Source organism: Daucus carota, chromosome 3 (assembly GCF_001625215.2).
Source record: "Daucus carota subsp. sativus chromosome 3, DH1 v3.0, whole genome shotgun sequence".
Classification (NCBI taxonomy): Eukaryota; Viridiplantae; Streptophyta; class Magnoliopsida; order Apiales; family Apiaceae; genus Daucus; species Daucus carota.
The window spans coordinates 1,737,937-1,759,341 of record NC_030383.2 but is presented as its reverse complement, the minus strand read 5'-3'; the positions used below and the strand labels follow the sequence as shown (position 1 = coordinate 1,759,341).

General features: G+C 33.0%; 1 protein-coding gene and 1 non-coding gene across 2 annotated transcripts; one reads left to right on the top strand and one right to left on the bottom strand.

Annotated features, from left to right (window-relative positions):
* Nucleotides 1–7,382: 7,382 nt before the first annotated feature.
* LOC108212015 (protein MRG2-like) lies at nt 7,383–10,086 on the bottom strand. Its single transcript, XM_017383747.2, has 9 exons — nt 9,967–10,086; nt 9,671–9,727; nt 9,528–9,541; nt 8,988–9,127; nt 8,716–8,813; nt 8,499–8,578; nt 7,877–8,046; nt 7,545–7,629; nt 7,383–7,467 (listed from the first exon to the last, which is right to left on the bottom strand). Exons 1-9 carry the CDS (start codon nt 10,084–10,086, stop codon nt 7,383–7,385), a joined length of 849 nt encoding a protein of 282 aa, XP_017239236.2.
* A 7,445-nt stretch (nt 10,087–17,531) lies between these two features.
* Nucleotides 17,532–19,434, top strand: LOC108211168 (uncharacterized). Its single transcript, XR_010290599.1, has 2 exons — nt 17,532–18,994; nt 19,107–19,434. It is a non-coding gene; the product is annotated as an uncharacterized LOC108211168 (transcript).
* The last annotated feature ends 1,971 nt before the right edge of the window (nt 19,435–21,405 follow it).

The window sequence follows — 21,405 nt, the reverse complement described above, 5'->3', positions numbered from 1 at the left end:
CAGTCATTGATATGTGACGAGTAATTTCTTGTCTAATAACCTCCATGATCACCAGTGGTGTGTGATGGTTAGCTATAAATATTGGTTTTACTCCTACTTTAACAAACTGTTCCAACTGTAAATTAACTCTTATCTGCATTTTCTCATGTTTTCTGTTACCAGCGGTACAATGTTTAAGTTTGGAGTTTGAGACACATACAAGCTTGTCTTTGATTCTCCAAAATGAAACGGTTATGCAACCCATGTTGTATATGTTTCTCCTTATGTTTCTTCTGTTAAGAATTACATGGTCTAGATGCGTTGTTATGTTGTATATTTTCTCTTTATATATGTTTCTTTTATATTTTTTCTGTTAAGAATTATGGTCAGGTGCGTTGTTATGTTGTATATTTTCTCTTTATGTTTCTTTTATGTTCTTTCTGTTAATTAAGCATTATGATCTATGTGCGTTTTTATGTTGTATAGTTAAGAATTATGATCTTATAACGTACTGGAATTTTTGCTCTTTATGAGAGTTTTACCTGCTTGCTTAATTTTTTGTATTAGCTGGCCATGCTATCAATTTTCGTCAATACTAAATCCAGAATAGCTAGGAAGTGGATTTCCCACCTACTACGCATCCAATACTTCAAGATGTTTTGGATGAACATGGATTCCTGGGGATTCTTCTCTTACCCACAAGTGAGAACATAACTTAGATATTTAGTAACTTAGTCGATTAAATATGTTAAAGCGCATTAGTTGTATTATCAAGTAATAACAACCATATTATTAAGGGTAAGATCTAATTTAATTGACTATTTAGTTTAATTTAAACAAAACTCTGACAATATATGTATACTATATATTGAATTATATTTCCGACCGCCTGTAGTCGGTTTTAGGTCTATCCATGCGTATGACACGTCAAAGGTGGGGCCAGCTTTCTAAGAAAATGACAAAACGTTACCGACCAAAGGCAGCGGTCAGAAATATGTCTCATTTCGGACCGATCCATCATTTCCGACTCGATTTTAAGGGACCGACGTGGTCGGTCGGTCGGTCGGTGGTTGGTTATGACCTCAAAACCGACCGAATTTCGTTCATTTCTGACCGAATTGTGCGGTCGGAAATGTCCGCTTTTCATGTAGTGTTGAACGAGGAAATGGAAAAAGTCTCCGTATCCCTTTCTACGTACCTCCGCGCCCTCACTCATGCTGCCTTGCAGAATAGATTCGTTAAGATGTAGTCAGTACATATATTAGGGGTCTTGCTGTTAAAACAGATGAAAAGTTCATTGAGATAGGAATGTGATGGTTGCTTTAGCTTAGCCTGATATTGGAACAAAAGGCATAGATTGTCATAGAAATACTTACAATTCTCTGTAATTAGCCCTAAATTTTACCTCTGTTGAAAATTGACTGACCATGTGTACTTCATGACCAGATAATACAGAGTTGTCTCATAACATCTCGAGATTAACTATATGTTGTCCTAAATTATAATTTTGAAGAATATGGTACAAAATGTAACTAAAGAAAGTATTCTCTAACAAGTTAGGACCCCCTTCATGCCACTTCCCACCTTTTTCATGCCTCATTTACAGGAATATGATAGTTGCTTTAGCTTACCTTGATATATGAATGAAAGGAATAGCTAGCCCTTCCTACTTGCTTCTATTTCTCGAAGAGGTTAAACGATAGTTTCACCCCTTTGTGCTCATATATATCTTCTCTATTAGTAGCCTTCAACTCAAAACTTTAAATCTGCTATATCAACCTTATTTTGATGTTTCATACATTCAAATGTCCGTCCAAAATTAATATACCATTTATCTGCTATATGACCAAAAAAAATTAAACCGAGTCATCTTACTTAATGACATGGCATGTCTTGTAAAATCTTATACAGAAGATTTCAGATTCACTGTAGATAGTCTTGCTAGCTTATGTTGACTCTTTCTGTTCACTTATGGTGACAATGCAAGGGAAATTGCCATATTGGTCAAGGGTTAGGGTAAATTTGTTGCCTCTGTATATCCTTTTTTGCTCCTTAATTTGGTATGAAATTATTTACATAATGATGCACCAATTTGGCTCCCAATTTCCGCTGTTATATATATAGAAGTCCTGGATTTTCTTCTCCATGGAAAAAAAGAGTTGGAACTAATAGTAATATGGAAATGGGTAGGGCAATATACTAATCAAACAATATTAGTTAAGACTACATCATTAATATTAAACACAACTAGTGATTTGTTTTACGGTGTTTATTTCTTGATGTCCGGTGATTTGTAAATATGAATCTACAGTTAAGTTTAGGTTTCTAGGTTGAAACCATAATTTATAGGGCCAAGTGAAGGGATAAACATACTGTATATACTGATCATTATCATAAGTAGGCTATATCATTACTCGGAGCATTTAGTTTTTATGACATTACACTTAATCTTAAATATTGATTTGTTTTTATATTTGAATCCTTCCTAAAATGGTCTAAGAACTTAAATATTAGCTTAAAGAACAGTTCATTCTTGTAAAAGCAAATTAAGGAAGATGACGATGGCTGAGTACCAACCGTACCATTAATACCAGCAAAGGATGTTTAAAACCAAATACTATCCAACCATGGAGTACTGGTCAGCCTGAATTGATCAACTTCCTCCTGTCTATATGATATGAACTTATTTCTTTTAAGACATTTTAATAATGAGGTAGTTGCAGTATAGAGCATCAACCTTTAGAATGGTTATATATCCTTATTACCTGTGTTTTGAACAGGCTAGGGCTAGTTTTGAGAGAGTAAGAACTGTGAAGTCATCATCAGTTTTTACTTGGGTATCCAGAACGAGGGAAACCATTCCACCTCATTAATTAAAGTTGGTTTGAAGGAAATAAGAGTCATTTTCCTACATCAAGGTATAAGAATTTATTTTTCGGTCTTTCTAATGTGTGCCCAAAGGCATACAATAAGCACCAACTTTTAGCTAGTATTATCATGGGAGTCAGTGACTATTGTGTGCCTATGGGCACACCATAGAAAATTCGTTTATTTTTAATTAGGTATGAGTCAAAATTAATGGAGAATCTAATTAGGGATGAGCAAATCGTTGTCAAAATCAAAATCACAAAAATTATATCAAATGAAACCATGCTGAATAAACTAACAAATTAAATTAAAATCACACCAACTATTACCTTAAGATTTTTAAAAGGTTGGTTAATCATTCAATAATATTGATGGTTGCCTTGTGATGGAAGTGAAAGGCAGCAGGGTGTAGAACAATAATATTTATCTTTATTGGTGATAAAGTGGTTAATCAAAAAATTAATGAATCTTACAAAATTGGAGTTTGGTATCAAAAGATGGTCAAAATATTGAAAAGAATAATAGTTTAAAATAATTTAGATTGGACTGAAACGGGTGTGAGATTCAATTCTTTGGGAAATTTTAGGTGTTAATTTAAATTTTCAAAGATTTGGCTGAGTTTCTAAATTTTTGACAAAAAAACAGCAAAATAATTTTGTTCGGTTTTCCACTAAAATGAGCGGTCAAAAAGTTCGGTCGAATTTATTAAAATTTGGCCGCTTTTTAATTTTTAACTCAGCTTTTCTTGACCACTTAAATTTCGATCGAAAATAGTTTATTTCAACCAGAATTGTTCGAAAAATTACATTTGCGGCCATTTTTTGACAATAAAAAATGACTGCATTTTCTGTGGTGTATGTTTTGGACAAGCTAGGGCTAGGTTTTAAATAGTCACAATTGTGAATTCATCAAATTTTTAGTTGGGTGTTGCTGACGAGGGAAACCATTCCACCTCATGAAAGTTGGTTCGAAGTAAAAGTGAGAAAATTTAGAAAAATTGGTCAATTACTAACAATCCTAATAACTGCTTTATAATGAAAAAGTTGAGTGACTAAAAAATTCCTTATCTAGTTAAATAGGGTTGGAGCCCAAGATTGTGAAAATGTTAGCGTAAAAAAAGCCTCAACTTACGACGGAAAGTAGGATTCCGTCGTAAATTTTACGACTAAAAAACTATCCGTCGTAAATTCATTTATTTAAATTTTTTATTGATTAAAAAATAATCAAAAAGTCCCCGTTGGTAAGAAGACGTGGTTTGCGCACTGGAACTTATGACGGCTAAACTTTCGTTGCAAATTCACTTATATAAATAATTTTTCTTGATTAAAAATTATTCCAAAAAATTCCATTCATGATAGCGGTGGCATTTTTCTACCGGAACTTACGACTTCTATCACATTAGGTCATAAATTCACCTACCGTATTTAATGTCACCGGCCACATTTGAATTTTCACTACCGATGGAACTTTCCGTCGCAAGATCAAAACCAAAAATGTGAAATTGGGGGGCCATAATGTACATACGACGGAATATATGTCGTAATTTTAACTGTTATTATAATGAAATTATGGGTCCTATCAGGTCAACTTATGACGCTTGATCGTACTTACGACGCTTGACCATACTTGAGACGCGTGGAAAATTGTAAAATTTTTTGAACTTACCACTTGAGTAAAAATGATTTAAATTTTCCGTCGTAAATTGAAAATTTATGAAGGAAACAATTTACGATGGATTTAAGACTTAATTTCCGTCGTAAATAGCCCAATTTGTTGTTGTGAAAATTTCCTCCAAAAATCTGAATTTGATTGTGCCAATATGTGGCCTTAATCTCATACTGTCCGAGAGGACAAGTGGTTTATGTGTAGCATTATATATGTATCTGTTGGTGTTTTTATAGAAAAAATCTTTGAGTGTACGTATCTGTGGAATTGTGGTTTGATAACATATCTGCAGGATTATGTTTATGCAGAAAAATCTTTGGAAAAACGTATCTTCTGTATTATATAATCCTATTAATCAGCATAACATTAGCTTATGCATATTCAGATGGTTTATGCATAACATTATCTGCCGTACAGGTGGTTTATGTTTGTACATTACAAGTATTGAAGTTGTAGGATGTCCAAGCTAAAGGAGTGCGCTTGCACATTTACCTTCTTCCAGTGAAATCGAAGAATATGTGGAGTACTCAGATCCCCTACTAATACCTGATGCACAGCAAGGTTATAGAAACGTGGATTGAACGAAACACGAAAAATATCCCTTAATTTCTTCTTTTGCACATAGAGTGAGTTCTTCAATTTACACTCAAAGGGTGGTTAAATGGAAAGATGGGGATTTAATAGCTAAGTAATTTAGTAACTTACAGTTCATGCAAATACGAGGAAATGCTGCAGGTACGACACATCAACTTTTGTATCAGTAGTCACTAATGGACGGATGGTACCATGTCCATACGCAGGGCCGGCCCTTGGGTAAGGCGACCAAGGCGAACGCCTAGGACACCACTATCCCAGGGGCACCAAAAAATCTATACATATTTACTTGAACAGCAATAAATATGTGTTACAAGTTGTAATCTGTGACCTATATATAAGGCTGCTAGAGGAAGAAGAAATTGAACACACTGAGAAAAACTACAACAGCAGTTGTAGAGAGAAATTTAGAAGAGCTGAAGCTCTGAGTGAAAAGGCCGTGTGCCATCTCTGTGTGTAACAAGAAAGGCTGAAGCCTAACTAGCGTGTGTAACAAAATTATAAGTAGTGTAGCTGCGTGTTACATTAATATAGTAGTTGTGTGTTTGAATATTATTATTATCAAAAGTTTTGGTTTAAGGCCCATACACGTTTCCAACAATATGAACAACGCGATTCAAGATTTGTTCTCTGAATTCAATGTTGCTGCAAGGAGAACCGGTGGTGATCCTAGTCGTGTAGGTTTTGGAGATATTAAAAATTCTGGGCCATCCGCTGGAGGAAAGGGACATGGATACGTTAATGCAGACATTACAGAAGAAATGAAGAATTCTGGACCATCTGCAGGAGGGAAGGGACATGCAGACATTACTGAAGAAATGAAGAATTCTGGGCCATCTGCTGGAGGAAAAGGACATGCATTCGTAAACTCAGAAACTACAGAAGGAATGAAAAATGCTGAACCATCTGCAGGGGGGAAAGGCAGTGAATTGACAAATGCCGAAATAGAAGAAGCTAAGAATATTTCAGGGCCTTGGGCAGGAGGAAAGGGACACGAGTTTAACACTTTGGGGGAGGAGAACACTGCTGGACCATCTCCTAGAGGAAAAGGACACTAGCACGAATTGTGTTCATCACTAGTACTAAGGATGCCTGATTGTTTATTTATTTTAATTCTTTCCAACCAATACTTTTATAATCTATGTTTATTGATGTCTTAGCAGTTCAAGTGCAGCTAACAGTTCAATAAGTTATATCTCTCATTATATACTTCCCTAACATTCATGTATTACTTATTGCATAAATTTTGAGCTTGTAATTTACATATTTTCTCCCTAGAAGAAAATTTAGCTAAAAGTGACAGACTATTTTCAACCGCTGAATGTGGTCAAATTTAAAGTCAAACAAAATAAATTTTCAGTCAAGAATTTTACCACTTACTTAGAAATGAAAATTTCAGATTCATTTTAAATTAATTCAATAAAAAATGATTGAAAATAAGAAAGACGTACAACTGATATCGTAGAATATATTCTACATTTTTTAATCCAGATGTCTTACAATTAACTTGGTTATTATGTTATGATTGTTAATTATATATTTTTTATTGTTAATTTCATATTATGGACTAATAATTCACATGTTAAAATATTTTTACAAAAAATAATGTATGTATATATTGTAATTATACAAGATATATTTCATACATTTTTGTTGTGAATTAATTTGTAAGAGAAAATAACATTAATTTGATAATTTATTAGTGTTACTATGTATACAAAAAAGTACTCACATATATACCCACAAATGACTATATATATAATAATTCTAAGATGTTCCAGGACAATTAATTGCATGATTTAGAAAATTCTTAAAATGGCCATTTTCATTTTTTTTTGCTTGAAAAAGAATCAGAAAAGATGATCCGATCCTCTTATTTTGATTTCTCAAACCGAGAGATCTGATGGCAACACACCTCATACAAGAGGGAGGGAGTGCGAAATGAAGGGGACTAAACAAGAACACAAGCATTACAAGAAAAACCTCATAAGAGGCATCTATCTCCTTTTCATAGGAAGATGAACTACAATAAGAAACATAATTGATTGGTGGAAGACCTCGGCAATCTGCAGGTTGATCAAGAGATTTGGTCCCTTGCACTTAAAATATGTTTCCTAGCTCCACTATGTGCACTGTAGCTTCCAGAACTTCATCTTGAAGCCAAGCTGTTTGAACCAATATTAAACATATATAAACACTGCAGCAAGGCCAGACACATACAAGTCTGCGAACCGCCTATCCTGCTAAACCACTCAGCTGGGGTTTTAGCTTTGTCTTCATTCTCTATTCTGGCTCTCCGAATGTTCAGGGATCCGCTGGTAAGTGGAAAGAAAAAATTTACTTTGATTCTTCCTCAGAAACCTGAACAACATTAATGTTAATTAGTACAGACAGTTCTGGTCGTTTTGACTAATATTGCTTGAAGGAGTAAGACATACTTCAACAAAAATTGTATTTCATGTTGGAGCTTTATCAGTGTTTCCTCTTCAATCTTTACTGGTTCCAGTATCTCTGGTAATTTAACTGTCATTGAAAAATAATCAAATTACCTCAGAATAATTTAATTACATAAATACGCCAATTCTTACCAAATGAAAGAATTATGAACCAATTTGATAGATTTAAGAAGCCCATTGAAAAACACAATTTGGAAGCACGGACAAAAACACACCTTGAGAACTATAATTAATAGTAGCAGGCCTGCTATTTAAATAAATGAAATACTAGTAAGATATGAAAAGCTATGATCAATAAGAATAGTTAACCATACCGAAGAGACGCAATAAATGTTCAGCTCCATATACACCTGAAGGGGGTTTGTGCTCTTCACTCAATGCTTGATACTGTTTGCGCTCACTGTCATACAGGAGCATTGCAGGCAGTGCTTTGTCAAAGTAACCACACAACCCTCTTGAGAATTCTTCCATTTCCTCGTTCAACCTTTTAGTGGAAAGAATGTCAGTACATAGACGAATACAACCCTAGGCTGTAAAACTACATGTGTACATAAGACTATATAATCTCCGGTAAACATAATAAAGTAAGAAGTATATTATGGTTCAGTTTTTTAGTTGATGATAAATGAATAGTAAGAAACAAAAATGAATTGAATTAATTCTATTAAAGAACCAGCTGATTCTTTCCAACCAATGCATATATGTAGGAGTAGGACACAAAAAATCTCTTAACAAAAAGGATGGATAATCCTCACGAGAGGTGATTGTTGTTCCCCGGTATATATTACATACTAGGGCCTTAAGGTTTATACATATCATACATTGTCTAGAGTACAAAAATTTTCTCTTTGCCTTATAATGTTATTTGGCCATTTTAGAAGTTAATTAGGTTTTTTGGCATTCACAAATCAATAATAAAATAGAACACAGACTTACCCGTTATCTTTTTTCACCCTAAATGCAGAATATTTGTTCAATATGTCACTGACATTTGGAGTACGAGGAAGGTTAACAAGCTGCAAGGCATCACCAGAAACCTCAAATCAATACCATAGACAACATTTCTCTCCAAGGAATGTCAGAAATGATAACAATGATAATCTTGTGCCACTGCACAATAACTCAATTAACTTAATGGTAGAAGTATATATACCTGGCCCAGACGGGTTACAAATTCAAAGTCATCCACCAGTTGTTTCTTCAGCGTGGGTGGTATTTCAATATTTATATTTTTCTCGGTCTGTGAGATATCTGAATTAATATAGTCAAATTAGAAACAAAATGTATTATAATCTTTTCAAGATTACTCAGTTATGACAGTCCTATATATATCATGGATGATTCACTTCCTCTTACTTCTTTAGTGTTATTATGGTGGGGAGGGGGAGGGGGAGGGGGGAAGAGTGAGAGAGTAACGTCGCTAACCAGTGGATTGCTTTTCTTTATTCTTAATGCCACATTTTCTGTTCCTCGCCCTAGCTGATTCACCACACTCCTTTGACTGATTTGGAACAGTTTCTTCAGTAAATTTCTTCAGACGCTCAGCTTGTAGCCATTCATCCCATCTACTTACAAAAATTGTTTTCAAATGTTTAAGAATAGAAGTATAACTACAGAACATATACATTGATTGATACCAAATTTTTATTATAGGAGTAGTAAAAGACTTATATATGGATTGTAAAAAAGAGACTTGCCATGTCCTTTGATTATATATTGACTGAGATTTTACCTCGGATAGGAGCAAATTAAGGTTCCTTTTGTTGTAAAAGGATGTCACTCAAACTTAAGAAACAAAATTAATTGGTACCAGATTTCATATATGACTCCATAGTATTTTATGTACACAGACTTTTAAAGATGCACTAATAAACCAACAAAAAGCATATAATTGAAAAAACGGTAAACAACAACAAACAATAAATTCAAACCTCAACCATATTCTAATTATGTAACTGTACTCACTTTTTATTCCAGCCCTGCAAAATATAAGAAGACCAAGTTACTAAAATATGACCGACTTTTCTTAATTTTCCCACACAATAAGCCATCAATTATCATAAGGGGGCATAATAAAGATGTGATTAATATTACAAACATGTACTCACAGGATAATGAACAAAGTGTAAGCATCCCTTTGTCCTGGTTGATTCAACTTTCTGCACCTACAAAAAGCATAAATTTAGCCAATGAAAAAAATTCAAAGACACCAAAGAATAGAAAAGATATTTAGGAAAAAAATAATAGACGAGACCATCAGTTGTATGCTTGATAATATTTATAAAAACAACATCTTTCAATCTAATTCATCGACCCATAAATATATTTAATCGAGGATTAAATTGCAAAAAATTCGTATGACAGCTGTGAATTTGTATGTCCACACATGTATATATATACATACCTTGGCCTCGTACCATTTGCCACCGTAAGAAGCCAAAACTTTTTCACCTTCTTGATAAAGGCAACGGTCAGAGGAACAATTCATCAAGGTAACTCCAGTGTTTGATCCTCCCACTTCCATAGGACTTGGTTTTTACGACCTGCAAATAGATGATAGGACCTATATATCTGAGTAAGTATACTAGAAACTAGGGTTGCTTTGTCTTTGCTGTGTGACTGTGTCTGAGAACAGAAAGCGGCCTTTTATACTGTGAGATTTTAAAACTCCGCTCCCTTTTGCCCTGACCTAGTTGACACGTGTACATGTCAACGGTAACTTGTCTCAAGAGTCGCGTCTTTTCGTTATATGATGTTCTAATAGTCGTGTCTTCTTAAAAAAGGGGTTCATTAATTTTTATACATATATAATTACATATATATTTTTTATATATTTTAGTTAAAAAATCTCTCGAAAAAATAATATTTTAAATCTTATAGTTCATATTGTGTTTTTATTATATACATTTATTCTCTAATATAAAATTTTAACATTTTATTAATATATATATATATGTGTATGTATATATATACATATATATTTATATATTTATATGAATATATATATATATATATATATGTGTGTGTGAATGAATTATATTAATAATTTGAGTATAATAAACAAAGTAACATAGATTTAGTTTATTGAATTATTTAGAGATTGGAGATCTTCTTTTATTTAAAATCAATCCTAAGATTGCAAAGATATTATCCAAACTAGGTTTTTTTTGTTCTGGTAAAGTATGAACGTCTTCCGGTAGGCTAAAGTTAAATTTTTCAAAATATTTAAGTGAGAAGTGCTCTGGAAAAATAAGATAATTATTAAAAATGCGTGGGTATACTCTTTTATAATATAAAAAAATTTAAAAATATAAAATATATAATTATTGTTGTTGATGTTATTTTACAATCATTTTTAAAACATGTATTTCATTAATTTAATAAATTAATACTTACTCTATAAATATGTTTAATGAACAAATGAAAATTTGTTAAATGATATATAGTTAAATCGAATTTTCCAGTTATATCAAAGAATGATAAGTTTTATTTACTAATTTAAATTAAATTTATTTGAAATCGAAACTATGTACGTTTCAATATGTGTGTGACTCAGCAATTTATATAAAAAGTCGAAATTCAACACTTTTGTACTATTAATTTTCTAACATTAAAAGTTTCGGTCATGATCGGTATTTGGACAATTTACGAGCTTGTTCATTTTAAATTATTTTTGGAGGTCAATTTTAGAAATTACAATATGAGAAAAATACTAAAGATCACCCTTTTACTTTCCAGGGGCCAGGGCTTTGGCCCAGTTCATAACATCTTCATTTAAAAGGGGCCTGGGCTTTGGCCCAGCCTCAGTTCATAACATCTTCATTTAAAAAATGTTTATTTATAAACGAGCCCCCAAATAAAATGAACCCATCTGAGCCCAGCCCATTAACTAACCTAATCTATCTTTAAGATTTTGTATTTTTTTTTAATCTACAATATTATATTAAAATTTTTAAAATGTTTGTGTTTTTTTTAAATTTTTGAAGAAGGAGAAGAACAAAAAAAATTAATCCAACAAGCAACTTCAGCAGTTCAAAATGTATCATGAAAAAAATAATCAAATCATAAGTCAAAAAATTAAAACTTTCGATTTAAAAATGAAAAAAAAATTATAAATAACAATATTATATGAGTGGCATATGTCTCCACTGAACTTTAAGCTAGTTCCGTGTAATTAAAAAAAGATATAATACACAATATCATATCAAAATTGAAATTTTATACAAAAATTAAAATAAATGATCGATTTCACAAAAATATAGATAACCTATTTACGTGAATTATGCCAAGAACAAATTTGATTAGTTTAATTCAAATCAGAAATAAGGTTTGCACAAAATATTATATTAAAATTTAAACTTTATTATTAATTATTAAAAATTATTTGTTTTCGCCCAATGATGAACAAAAAATTTACTTTTAATATCTGATAATTTTACAAAATTAAATAAATATATATATATATAATTAATGGTCATGAATATTATTTGAATATCATATTTATATTTTCATTATGGTTTTTATACAATCATGTTATTGCTTTAATAATTTTACTAAATTTTATCTTATAACGGGGTTGTACTATAGAGGAGAGTTATTTGAATTTCTTTAATAACTTTATTTATGGTTAATGTATATTTAATTTTTACAATTCAAAAATACATGACATGTGAATCAATAATAAAGAGAAATTATAAGTAAATCAATTTTTTTGAATATAAATAATAGATATTATTATTTAGTGAAATTGTAACTTTAAATCTAATTAAAAGAGTTTGCATGATATAAAAACTTTTAATAAAATATTTTGAATTTTTTTCAAATGTGATGGAAATACAAGGTATAAAATTTATAATTATAAAATATTATTTTTATTAAAAATTATAAACCATATTTTCTATTATCCATTAACACACAAGGTAAACTTGAAAATTTCATTTATCCACTTGAGGTAACTTTAGTGATAAAATTAACAGGATAAATCTTAACATTTACCACAAACTCAGCTAATATACAGAAAACAAGGTAAGTTTAGAAACCATAACCCCAAGCAGTAAGAACATACTTGTTTGTGTCTGTACATTTCAGAAAAATGGATGCCGCTGCCGCCGGAGGAAACGGTGGCCAAGAAAATCAGAACAACCCAAATGAAATCAACCCATTTCAGAACAACCACCCAATTGTAATGAACGCAAATGATATAGTAATTGCCCCATGGTCACCTTGGATGAGCTTAGCTAGGCAAGAAGATTATAGGCATTACTTTGAATCTTATTCAGGTACTTTAAAGGGGGACGAGGATGATGAGAATAAGAATGAAATGTCTGGTAAGGATCTTGATTGGTTTTATGATTTGTCTAATTTTGCCGAATCTGCTTTGCTAGAGATCTTGATTAGGTTGCCTGTCAAATCCTTGTTTAGATATGAGTGTGTGTGCAAGAATTGGTTGGATTTGATTTCACATCCCTCGTGTTCGAGGTTATATGTGTCTTCTAAGCTCAAGGCTTCCTCAGGCTTTAGATTATTTTATCGTTATGTCTATGCTCCTGAGTTTGAGGAGGTTTTGAGAAGGCTGAAGCCTGATGTTCTTGTTTCGAGGGAGTTTTCCGTGGTGTTTCTGTCCAGTTTGGAGGAACAACAGATGTCCAAGCAGTTTAAGGTGCTGGCTGTGACTAATGGTTTGGTTATGTTTTGTTCGTTTGCGCCTTTGGTTTATTTTGTTTGTGATCCTGTGACTAGGCAGTGGGTGAGTCTTCCTAGGGGGAGGCAGAATTCTTCGATTTTTCAAAGGAGGTATTTTGGGGAGGGACTTGTTAGTAAGGTAAATGAGAATAATGTTGTTACAAGCTTTAGGGCTGTGCGCGTTGAGTGCCAAGATGTGGAGTCCTTTTCCATGGATCTGGAGGTGTTTGCCTCAGAAACTGGTGTGTGGACAGCTCATACGCTAGTTTGCCCTAAGAAGATTCAGTTGCTCAGGCGAGGCATTGGACCTATCGATTTTAATGGGATAGTGCATTGGTTTGTGCATGACATGATGGTGGCTTTTGACCCCTACAGGAATGATAACCAATGCCGGTTTATTCAGTTTCCAGATGGCTGCGACACTAAAAATGTGGAAAAGCATGACGGTCTGTACCGGTTATGCAATGTGAGTCAAGGGAAGCTAAGATATTTTGAAATAGCTCCGGAGCCTTCTGAACTCATTTGTTTTAAAATGTGGGTGCTCGAAGATTATGAGAAAGGGGAGTGGCTTATGGAGTTTCAAGTAAGCCGTAATGATCTCTTCTCAGATGACGAGAGTTTGAGCAACTTGTTGCCAACAGCCACTTTTATCCCTCTGTCATTCCACCAGTTTGATGCTGATGTTGTGTATATGCGCTGTGTGGAACGGTCTTGTATTGTAACTTTTAATTTCAGAGCTAAACGGATGGATGTCACTTGTGAAGTTGATGGTGGCGTTGGAGACCTCTCTTGGCGTGTGGTGATTCCAGTTGTGCTTTCCATGTGGCCTGCACCGCTTCCTCGCCCCAGGAAAGGAGTCACTCAAGCAGTCATTGATATGTGACGAGTAATTTCTTGTCTAATAACCTCCATGATCACCAGTGGTGTGTGATGGTTAGCTATAAATATTGGTTTTACTCCTACTTTAACAAACTGTTCCAACTGTAAATTAACTCTTATCTGCATTTTCTCATGTTTTCTGTTACCAGCGGTACAATGTTTAAGTTTGGAGTTTGAGACACATACAAGCTTGTCTTTGATTCTCCAAAATGAAACGGTTATGCAACCCATGTTGTATATGTTTCTCCTTATGTTTCTTCTGTTAAGAATTACATGGTCTAGATGCGTTGTTATGTTGTATATTTTCTCTTTATATATGTTTCTTTTATATTTTTTCTGTTAAGAATTATGGTCAGGTGCGTTGTTATGTTGTATATTTTCTCTTTATGTTTCTTTTATGTTCTTTCTGTTAATTAAGCATTATGATCTATGTGCGTTTTTATGTTGTATATTTTCTCTTTATGTTTCTCTTTTATGTTTTTCCTGTTAAGAATTATGATCTTATAACGTACTGGAATTTTTGCTCTTTATGAGGGTTTTACGTGCTTGCTTAATTTTTTGTATTAGCTGGCCATGCTATCAATTTTCGTCAATACTAAATCCAGAATAGCTAGGAAGTGGATTTCCCACCTACTACGCATCCAATACTTCAAGATGTTTTGGATGAACATGGATTCCTGGGGATTCTTCTCTTACCCACAAGTGAGAACATAACTTAGATATTTAGTAACTTAGTCGATTAAATATGTTAAAGCGCATTAGTTGTATTATCAAGTAATAACAACCATATTATTAAGGGTAAGATCTAATTTAATTGACTATTTAGTTTAATTTAAACAAAACTCTGACAATATATGTATACTATATATTGAATTATATTTCCGACCGCCTGTAGTCGGTTTTAGGTCTATCCATGCGTATGACACGTTAAAGGTGGGGCCAGCTTTCTAAGAAAATGACAAAACGTTACCGACCAAAGGCAGCGGTCAGAAATATGTCTCATTTCGGACCGATCCATCATTTCCGACTCGATTTTAAGGGACCGACGTGGTCGGTCGGTCCGTCGGTGGTTGGTTATGACCTCAAAACCGACCGAATTTCGTTCATTTCTGACCGAATTGTGCGGTCGGAAATGTCCGCTTTTCTTGTAGTGTTGAACGAGGAAATGGAAAAAGTCTCCGTATCCCTTTCTACGTACCTCCGCGCCCTCACTCATGCTGCCTTGCAGAATAGATTCGTTAAGATGTAGTCAGTACATATATTAGGGGTCTTGCTGTTAAAACAGATGAAAAGTTCATTGAGATAGGAATGTGATGGTTGCTTTAGCTTAGCCTGATATTGGAACAAAAGGCATAGATTGTCATAGAAATACTTACAATTCTCTGTAATTAGCCCTAAATTTTACCTCTGTTGAAAATTGACTGACCATGTGTACTTCATGACCAGATAATACAGAGTTGTCTCATAACATCTCGAGATTAACTATATGTTGTCCTAAATTATAATTTTGAAGAATATGGTACAAAATGTAACTAAAGAAAGTATTCTCTAACAAGTTAGGACCCCCTTCATGCCACTTCCCACCTTTTTCATGCCTCATTTACAGGAATATGATAGTTGCTTTACACTACAAGAAAAAACACTAAAAGCCACCAAATAAAAGCGACCAAGTATAAAAGCCACCAAAAACGGTGGCTTTTATTCAAAATAGAAATTTAAGTTGACTGATAAACAAAAGCGACCGTGTTTGGTCGCTTTTATTGGCGGTCGCTTTTGTTTGGTGGCTTTTACGAGGGGTCGCTTTTGTTTGGTGGCTTTTGAATATAAAAGCAACCGGCTAAATCTTGCGGTCGCTTTTAACTTTCATGTGTTTGAGCGGGAAATTTCCCGCCTGAGAGAAGTAAAACTATATAAAAACAAAAGCCACCATGTTATAGCCGGTCGCTTTTGTCAAGAATAATTAATTTATGATTTTTATAAAAATATTATGAGTTGATTTTTGTGATGTAAAGAAATAAAAGTAAATATTTATTTATATTTTATTATAATAGTCAAGATTAAATAATTATTTTTAAATAACTTGTCTTGTGGTCTATGATATTTGATTTATTTTTTTTACCATTCAATCATAAATATCTTAATATGTGTTGATTTTAGTTATGTGAAGAAATAAAAAATAACAATTTAATTGTGTATTCTCATAATAGTCAAGAAAATTAAACAATTATTTTTAACTAGTCTTGTCACGCATGATTATTTCCATTTTTCGAAAATTATTTTTTCATGCAACGACTTGATTGTATTGAAACGTAATAGTCAAATTATCAGTTGACTGTTAAAATCTCAAATTATATAAATTGAATATTTATTAATTTTTTTGGAATATGACTAAAATATATTGATCTTGACATCTATAAGGTTGGATCATCGATAGTTATTTTTAAAAAAATTCAAACTACCAAACCAGGAATATACACCATTTAGATGTAATAGTCAAATTATCAGTTGACTGTTAAAAACTCAACTCATATAAATTGAATATTTATTGAAAATTTTGGAATATAACTAAAATATATTGATCTTGACATCTATAAGGTTGGATCATCGATAGTTATTTTAAAAAAATTCAAACTACCAAACCAGGAATATACACCATTTAGATGTAATAGTCAAATTATCAGTTGACTGTTAAAAACTCAACTCATATAAATTGAATATTTATTGAAATTTTAGGAATATGACTAAAATATATCGATCTTAACATCTATAAGGTTCGATCATTGATAATTATTTTTAAAAAATTCAAACTGTCAAACCAGGAGTATACACCATTAAGATGTAATAGTCAAATTATCAATTGACTGTTAAAATCTCAAATCAAATAAACTAAATATTTATTGAAATTTTAAGAATATGACTAAAATATATCAATCTTAACATGTGTAAGGTTGGATTATTGATAAATATTTTTAAAAAATTCAAAGTACCATACCAGGAGTATACACCATTTAGACACCGTTTAGATGTTACAGCAAAATTAGTAGTTAACAATATTTTTTAAAAAATATAAGAATTTAAGTAAAATATATTAATCTTGTCATCTATCTTTTGAATTGGAGACTAAAAAATAGTTAGATTTAATAATCAAATCATAAATTATATATCAAAATCTTGTGATAATCGATTAAATTTTGTGAAATATATAAATATTTGAGGTATTCAAAAAAACGTTAGATTTTTCTTTCAATTAAAGGTGGCTAATTTGTAAAAATTGTGTTGGAGTTAGTAAATATTATTCAAAAAATTCATTTTTAAAAGAATTATATCAGTGGGATTCTAAAAGTATTTTAAAATTTTCCTATTTAATGAAAATCTTCAATTTGGTGAACATAAGATTTTCGTGTGGTGGTAGAGCTCTTGTACCCCTTGCGGGAGGTCGGGAGTTCGACTCCCCACGTGTGCGTGTGTAATCGATTAGCAAAAAAAAAAAAAAAAAAAAAAGATTTTCTATATCCCTTTTATTTCTCATAATATTTCTCATAATCTCGCACACAGAGTCAACATCTCCATCTCTTGCTCTCTGTCTCAAAATATCACAGACCAAAACACCTATGGCATCGGCAGACGTCACCGACGGCCCCCCTCCCTGTGAGTCAAACTCTTCTCTCTCAGCTCCCTTTGCTCTTCCTCCGCCCTTAACACTCACCAAAACGACATGGTCATCCCCAAAATCGACCGTGCCGTTTTCACCGAATTCGGCCCTGCTGAGATTTTAGCTTCTAGAGCTAGGGTTTGAGATGGGTATAGCCTCAGATCGTTTTCAGAGAGAAATTTATAGGCGGCCCAGGTGCGCGCACAACCTGTCCGATGTTTTGTCTCCGAGAATCAGGGTTTCAATTGGGGCGTTTTCAGAATTAGGGTTTTACTCCGCTTTTCTCTGGTATGACTTCGAATTTTGGGTTTCCGTTGGTCGATTTCCATGTTTTTGTAAGTTATGTGGGTTCGATTTTGATGTTTTTACAATGAGGGTTTGGTATGTTTTATACGGGTTTAATGTTTATGTTTCAATTGGTTGGTTTCTTATTTTTCGTATTTGTCGAATTGCTATTTTTTTGGGTTTTGTATTTGCCGATTGTGTGTCAGAATCAATGTTTATCATATGTCCTATGTCCATTGAAAATAAGTTTTTAAGGAGAAAAATTAAAATTTTATCTTATACCCAGAGCTTTTGTATATCGAAGTTTGCTTTTCCTTTGAAGATCAGGAGTTGAAAGGAAACTGTTTATATGTAGTCTGTATTATTTTATTGAGTAGGTACTGTTATAAAATACTTGAGAACTACCCTCCGGCATCAGCAGCGCCTTTGCTATGTGCTGGTATAACTGTTTACACTCCCATGGTTCGCCATAACATGAATAAGCCTGGTACTACTTTGACAAACTCTGCTAGTATGTTTTGTTTTTTCAGAGGTTTGGATTTGGGTATTTTGTGTAATTTTGGGGCCAAGAATTGTGTTGAATACAATTTTTTTGGGCTTTTTTTATGGTCTGTCGTGTGGCAGATACTGTTTAGTTAGTGGTTAGCATATTCATGATGTATTGGCTAATAGTCATCATATTTACTTCAGTTTTATGTGATATCTTGTTTATTAATTTTCATTGTGTTATTAGTCGTGCATTTTCAACTTTTTTGGTTAGCTCAGGTGATATGGTCACGAATTTGACTAGCTAGTTGAATTTTGATGATGGGTGGTTGTGGATTTCACCGCTTCATGGTGTGGACCTTGCCATTTCATTGCCCCAGTTCTGGCAGAGTTTGCTAAAAAGATGCCTCATGTCATCTTTCTTAAAGTCGATGTTGATGAACTTGAGGTAAGCCAACTTTTCAGAGGCCAGCTTAATCATTATGGCAGTTTTTTTCGTTTTCTTCGAGTTTGAAATTTATTATTTTTTCAGTATAGTGATATGTAAGTCGCAATTTCAGGCTGTTTCCAAGGAATATGAAGTGGAAGCCATGCCAACCTTTGTGCTCATAAAAGAAGGGCAAATTCTGGACAGGGTTGATGGTGCAAAGAAAGATGAGTTGCAGATCACCATCATCAAGCATGCTGGTGCTTGGGTTGGAACGAGTTGTAAACTTGGAAGTAACTTTCATTTAGCCATGGATTACACTAGTTTCCTAGTGGCGTAGGGAGTAATGCGTTTCTGTGCTTGTGAGTGTGTGTCTGAATCCTGTTCTAATGTTGTTGTTTGTTGATAAAGATTTATCTATTATTAATATTTTGTGTTTATTAATTTATATTTTGTTCCCACCTCTCCCTAGTATATGGATACGTAACTTATTTGGATGATTGAATGGTTTATTGAGCTGTGCACTAAACAGGGTTAGCAACAAAAATAATTTTTTTTTTTTAAAATAGCCATATAAAAGCTACCGAATGAATTATGGTCGCTTTTTAAATTCCACCAATTTTGTAAGGCGGGAAATTCAAAATATGGCCAAAAATTTGGAGTGGTTTAAAGGAATTTATTTTTCAACAAAAGCGACCAGCAAAGCGGTAGCTTTTATATATAAAAGCGACCAAATCAGTAAAAGCGACCCCCTTCAAAGCGACCAACTCTTTTCGGTCGCTTTTACTTAAAAGCGACCAAATACGGTCGCTTTTAAGTAAAAGCGACCAGATTTCGTTGGTAGCTTTTAGTTATTTTTCTTGTAGTGTTAGCTTACCTTGATATATGAATGAAAGGAATAGCTAGCCCTTCCTACTTGCTTCTATTTCTCGAAGAGGTTAAACGATAGTTTCACCCCTTTGTGCTCATATATATCTTCTCTATTAGTAGCCCTCAACTCAAAACTTTAAATCTGCTATATCAACCTTATTTTGATGTTTCATACATTCAAATGTCCGTCCAAAATTAATATACCATTTATCTGCTATATGACCAAAAAAAATTAAACCGAGTCATCTTACTTAATGACATGGCATGTCTTGTAAAATCTTATACAGAAGATTTCAGATTCACTGTAGATAGTCTTGCTAGCTTATGTTGACTCTTTCTGTTCACTTATGGTGACAATGCAAGGGAAATTGCCATATTGGTCAAGGGTTAGGGTAAATTTGTTGCCTCTGTATATCCTTTTTTGCTCCTTAATTTGGTATGAAATTATTTACATAATGATGCACCAATTTGGCTCCCAATTTCCGCTGTTATATATATAGAAGTCCTGGATTTTCTTCTCCATGGAAAAAAAGAGTTGGAACTAATAGTAATATATATGGAAATGGGTAGGGCAATATACTAATCAAACAATATTAGTTAAGACTACATCATTAATATTAAACACAACTAGTGATTTGTTTTACGGTGTTTATTTCTTGATGTCCGGTGATTTGTAAATATGAATCTACAGTTAAGTTTAGGTTTCTAGGTTGAAACCATAATTTATAGGGCCAAGTGAAGGGATAAACATACTGTATATACTGATCATTATCATAAGTAGGCTATATCATTACTCGGAGCATTTAGTTTTTATGACATTACACTTAATCTTAAATATTGATTTGTTTTTATATTTGAATCCTTCCTAAAATGGTCTAAGAACTTAAATATTAGCTTAAAGAACAGTTCATTCTTGTAAAAGCAAATTAAGGAAGATGACGATGGCTGAGTACCAACCGTACCATTAATACCAGCAAAGGATGTTTAAAACCAAATACTATCCAACCATGGAGTACTGGTCAGCCTGAATTGATCAACTTCCTCCTGTCTATATGATATGAACTTATTTCTTTTAAGACATTTTAATAATGAGGTAGTTGCAGTATAGAGCATCAACCTTTAGAATGGTTATATATCCTTATTACCTGTGTTTTGAACAGGCTAGGGCTAGTTTTGAGAGAGTAAGAACTGTGAAGTCATCATCAGTTTTTACTTGGGTATCCAGAACGAGGGAAACCATTCCACCTCATTAATTAAAGTTGGTTTGAAGGAAAATAAGAGTCATTTTCCTACATCAAGGTATAAGAATTTATTTTTCGGTCTTTCTAATGTGTGCCAAAGGCATACAATAAGCACCAACTTTTAGCTAGTATTATCATGGGAGTCAGTGACTATTGTGTGCCTATGGGCACACCATAGAAAATTCGTTTATTTTTAATTAGGTATGAGTCAAAATTAATGGAGAATCTAATTAGGGATGAGCAAATCGTTGTCAAAATCAAAATCACAAAAATTATATCAAATGAAACCATGCTGAATAAACTAACAAATTAAATTAAAAT

Excerpts from the sequence above, each read along its gene's own strand:
- LOC108212015 (XM_017383747.2), bottom strand. The coding sequence starts at position 10,086 with ATGGAAGTGGGAGGATCAAACACTGGAGTTACCTTGATGAATTGTTCC. Across the intron at positions 8,579-8,715 it reads TTGTAACCCGTCTGGGCCAG|CTTGTTAACCTTCCTCGTAC; the intron begins GTATATATACTT and ends GATGCCTTGCAG. Across the intron at positions 7,468-7,544 it reads GAAATACAATTTTTGTTGAA|GTTTCTGAGGAAGAATCAAA; the intron begins GTATGTCTTACT and ends AATGTTGTTCAG.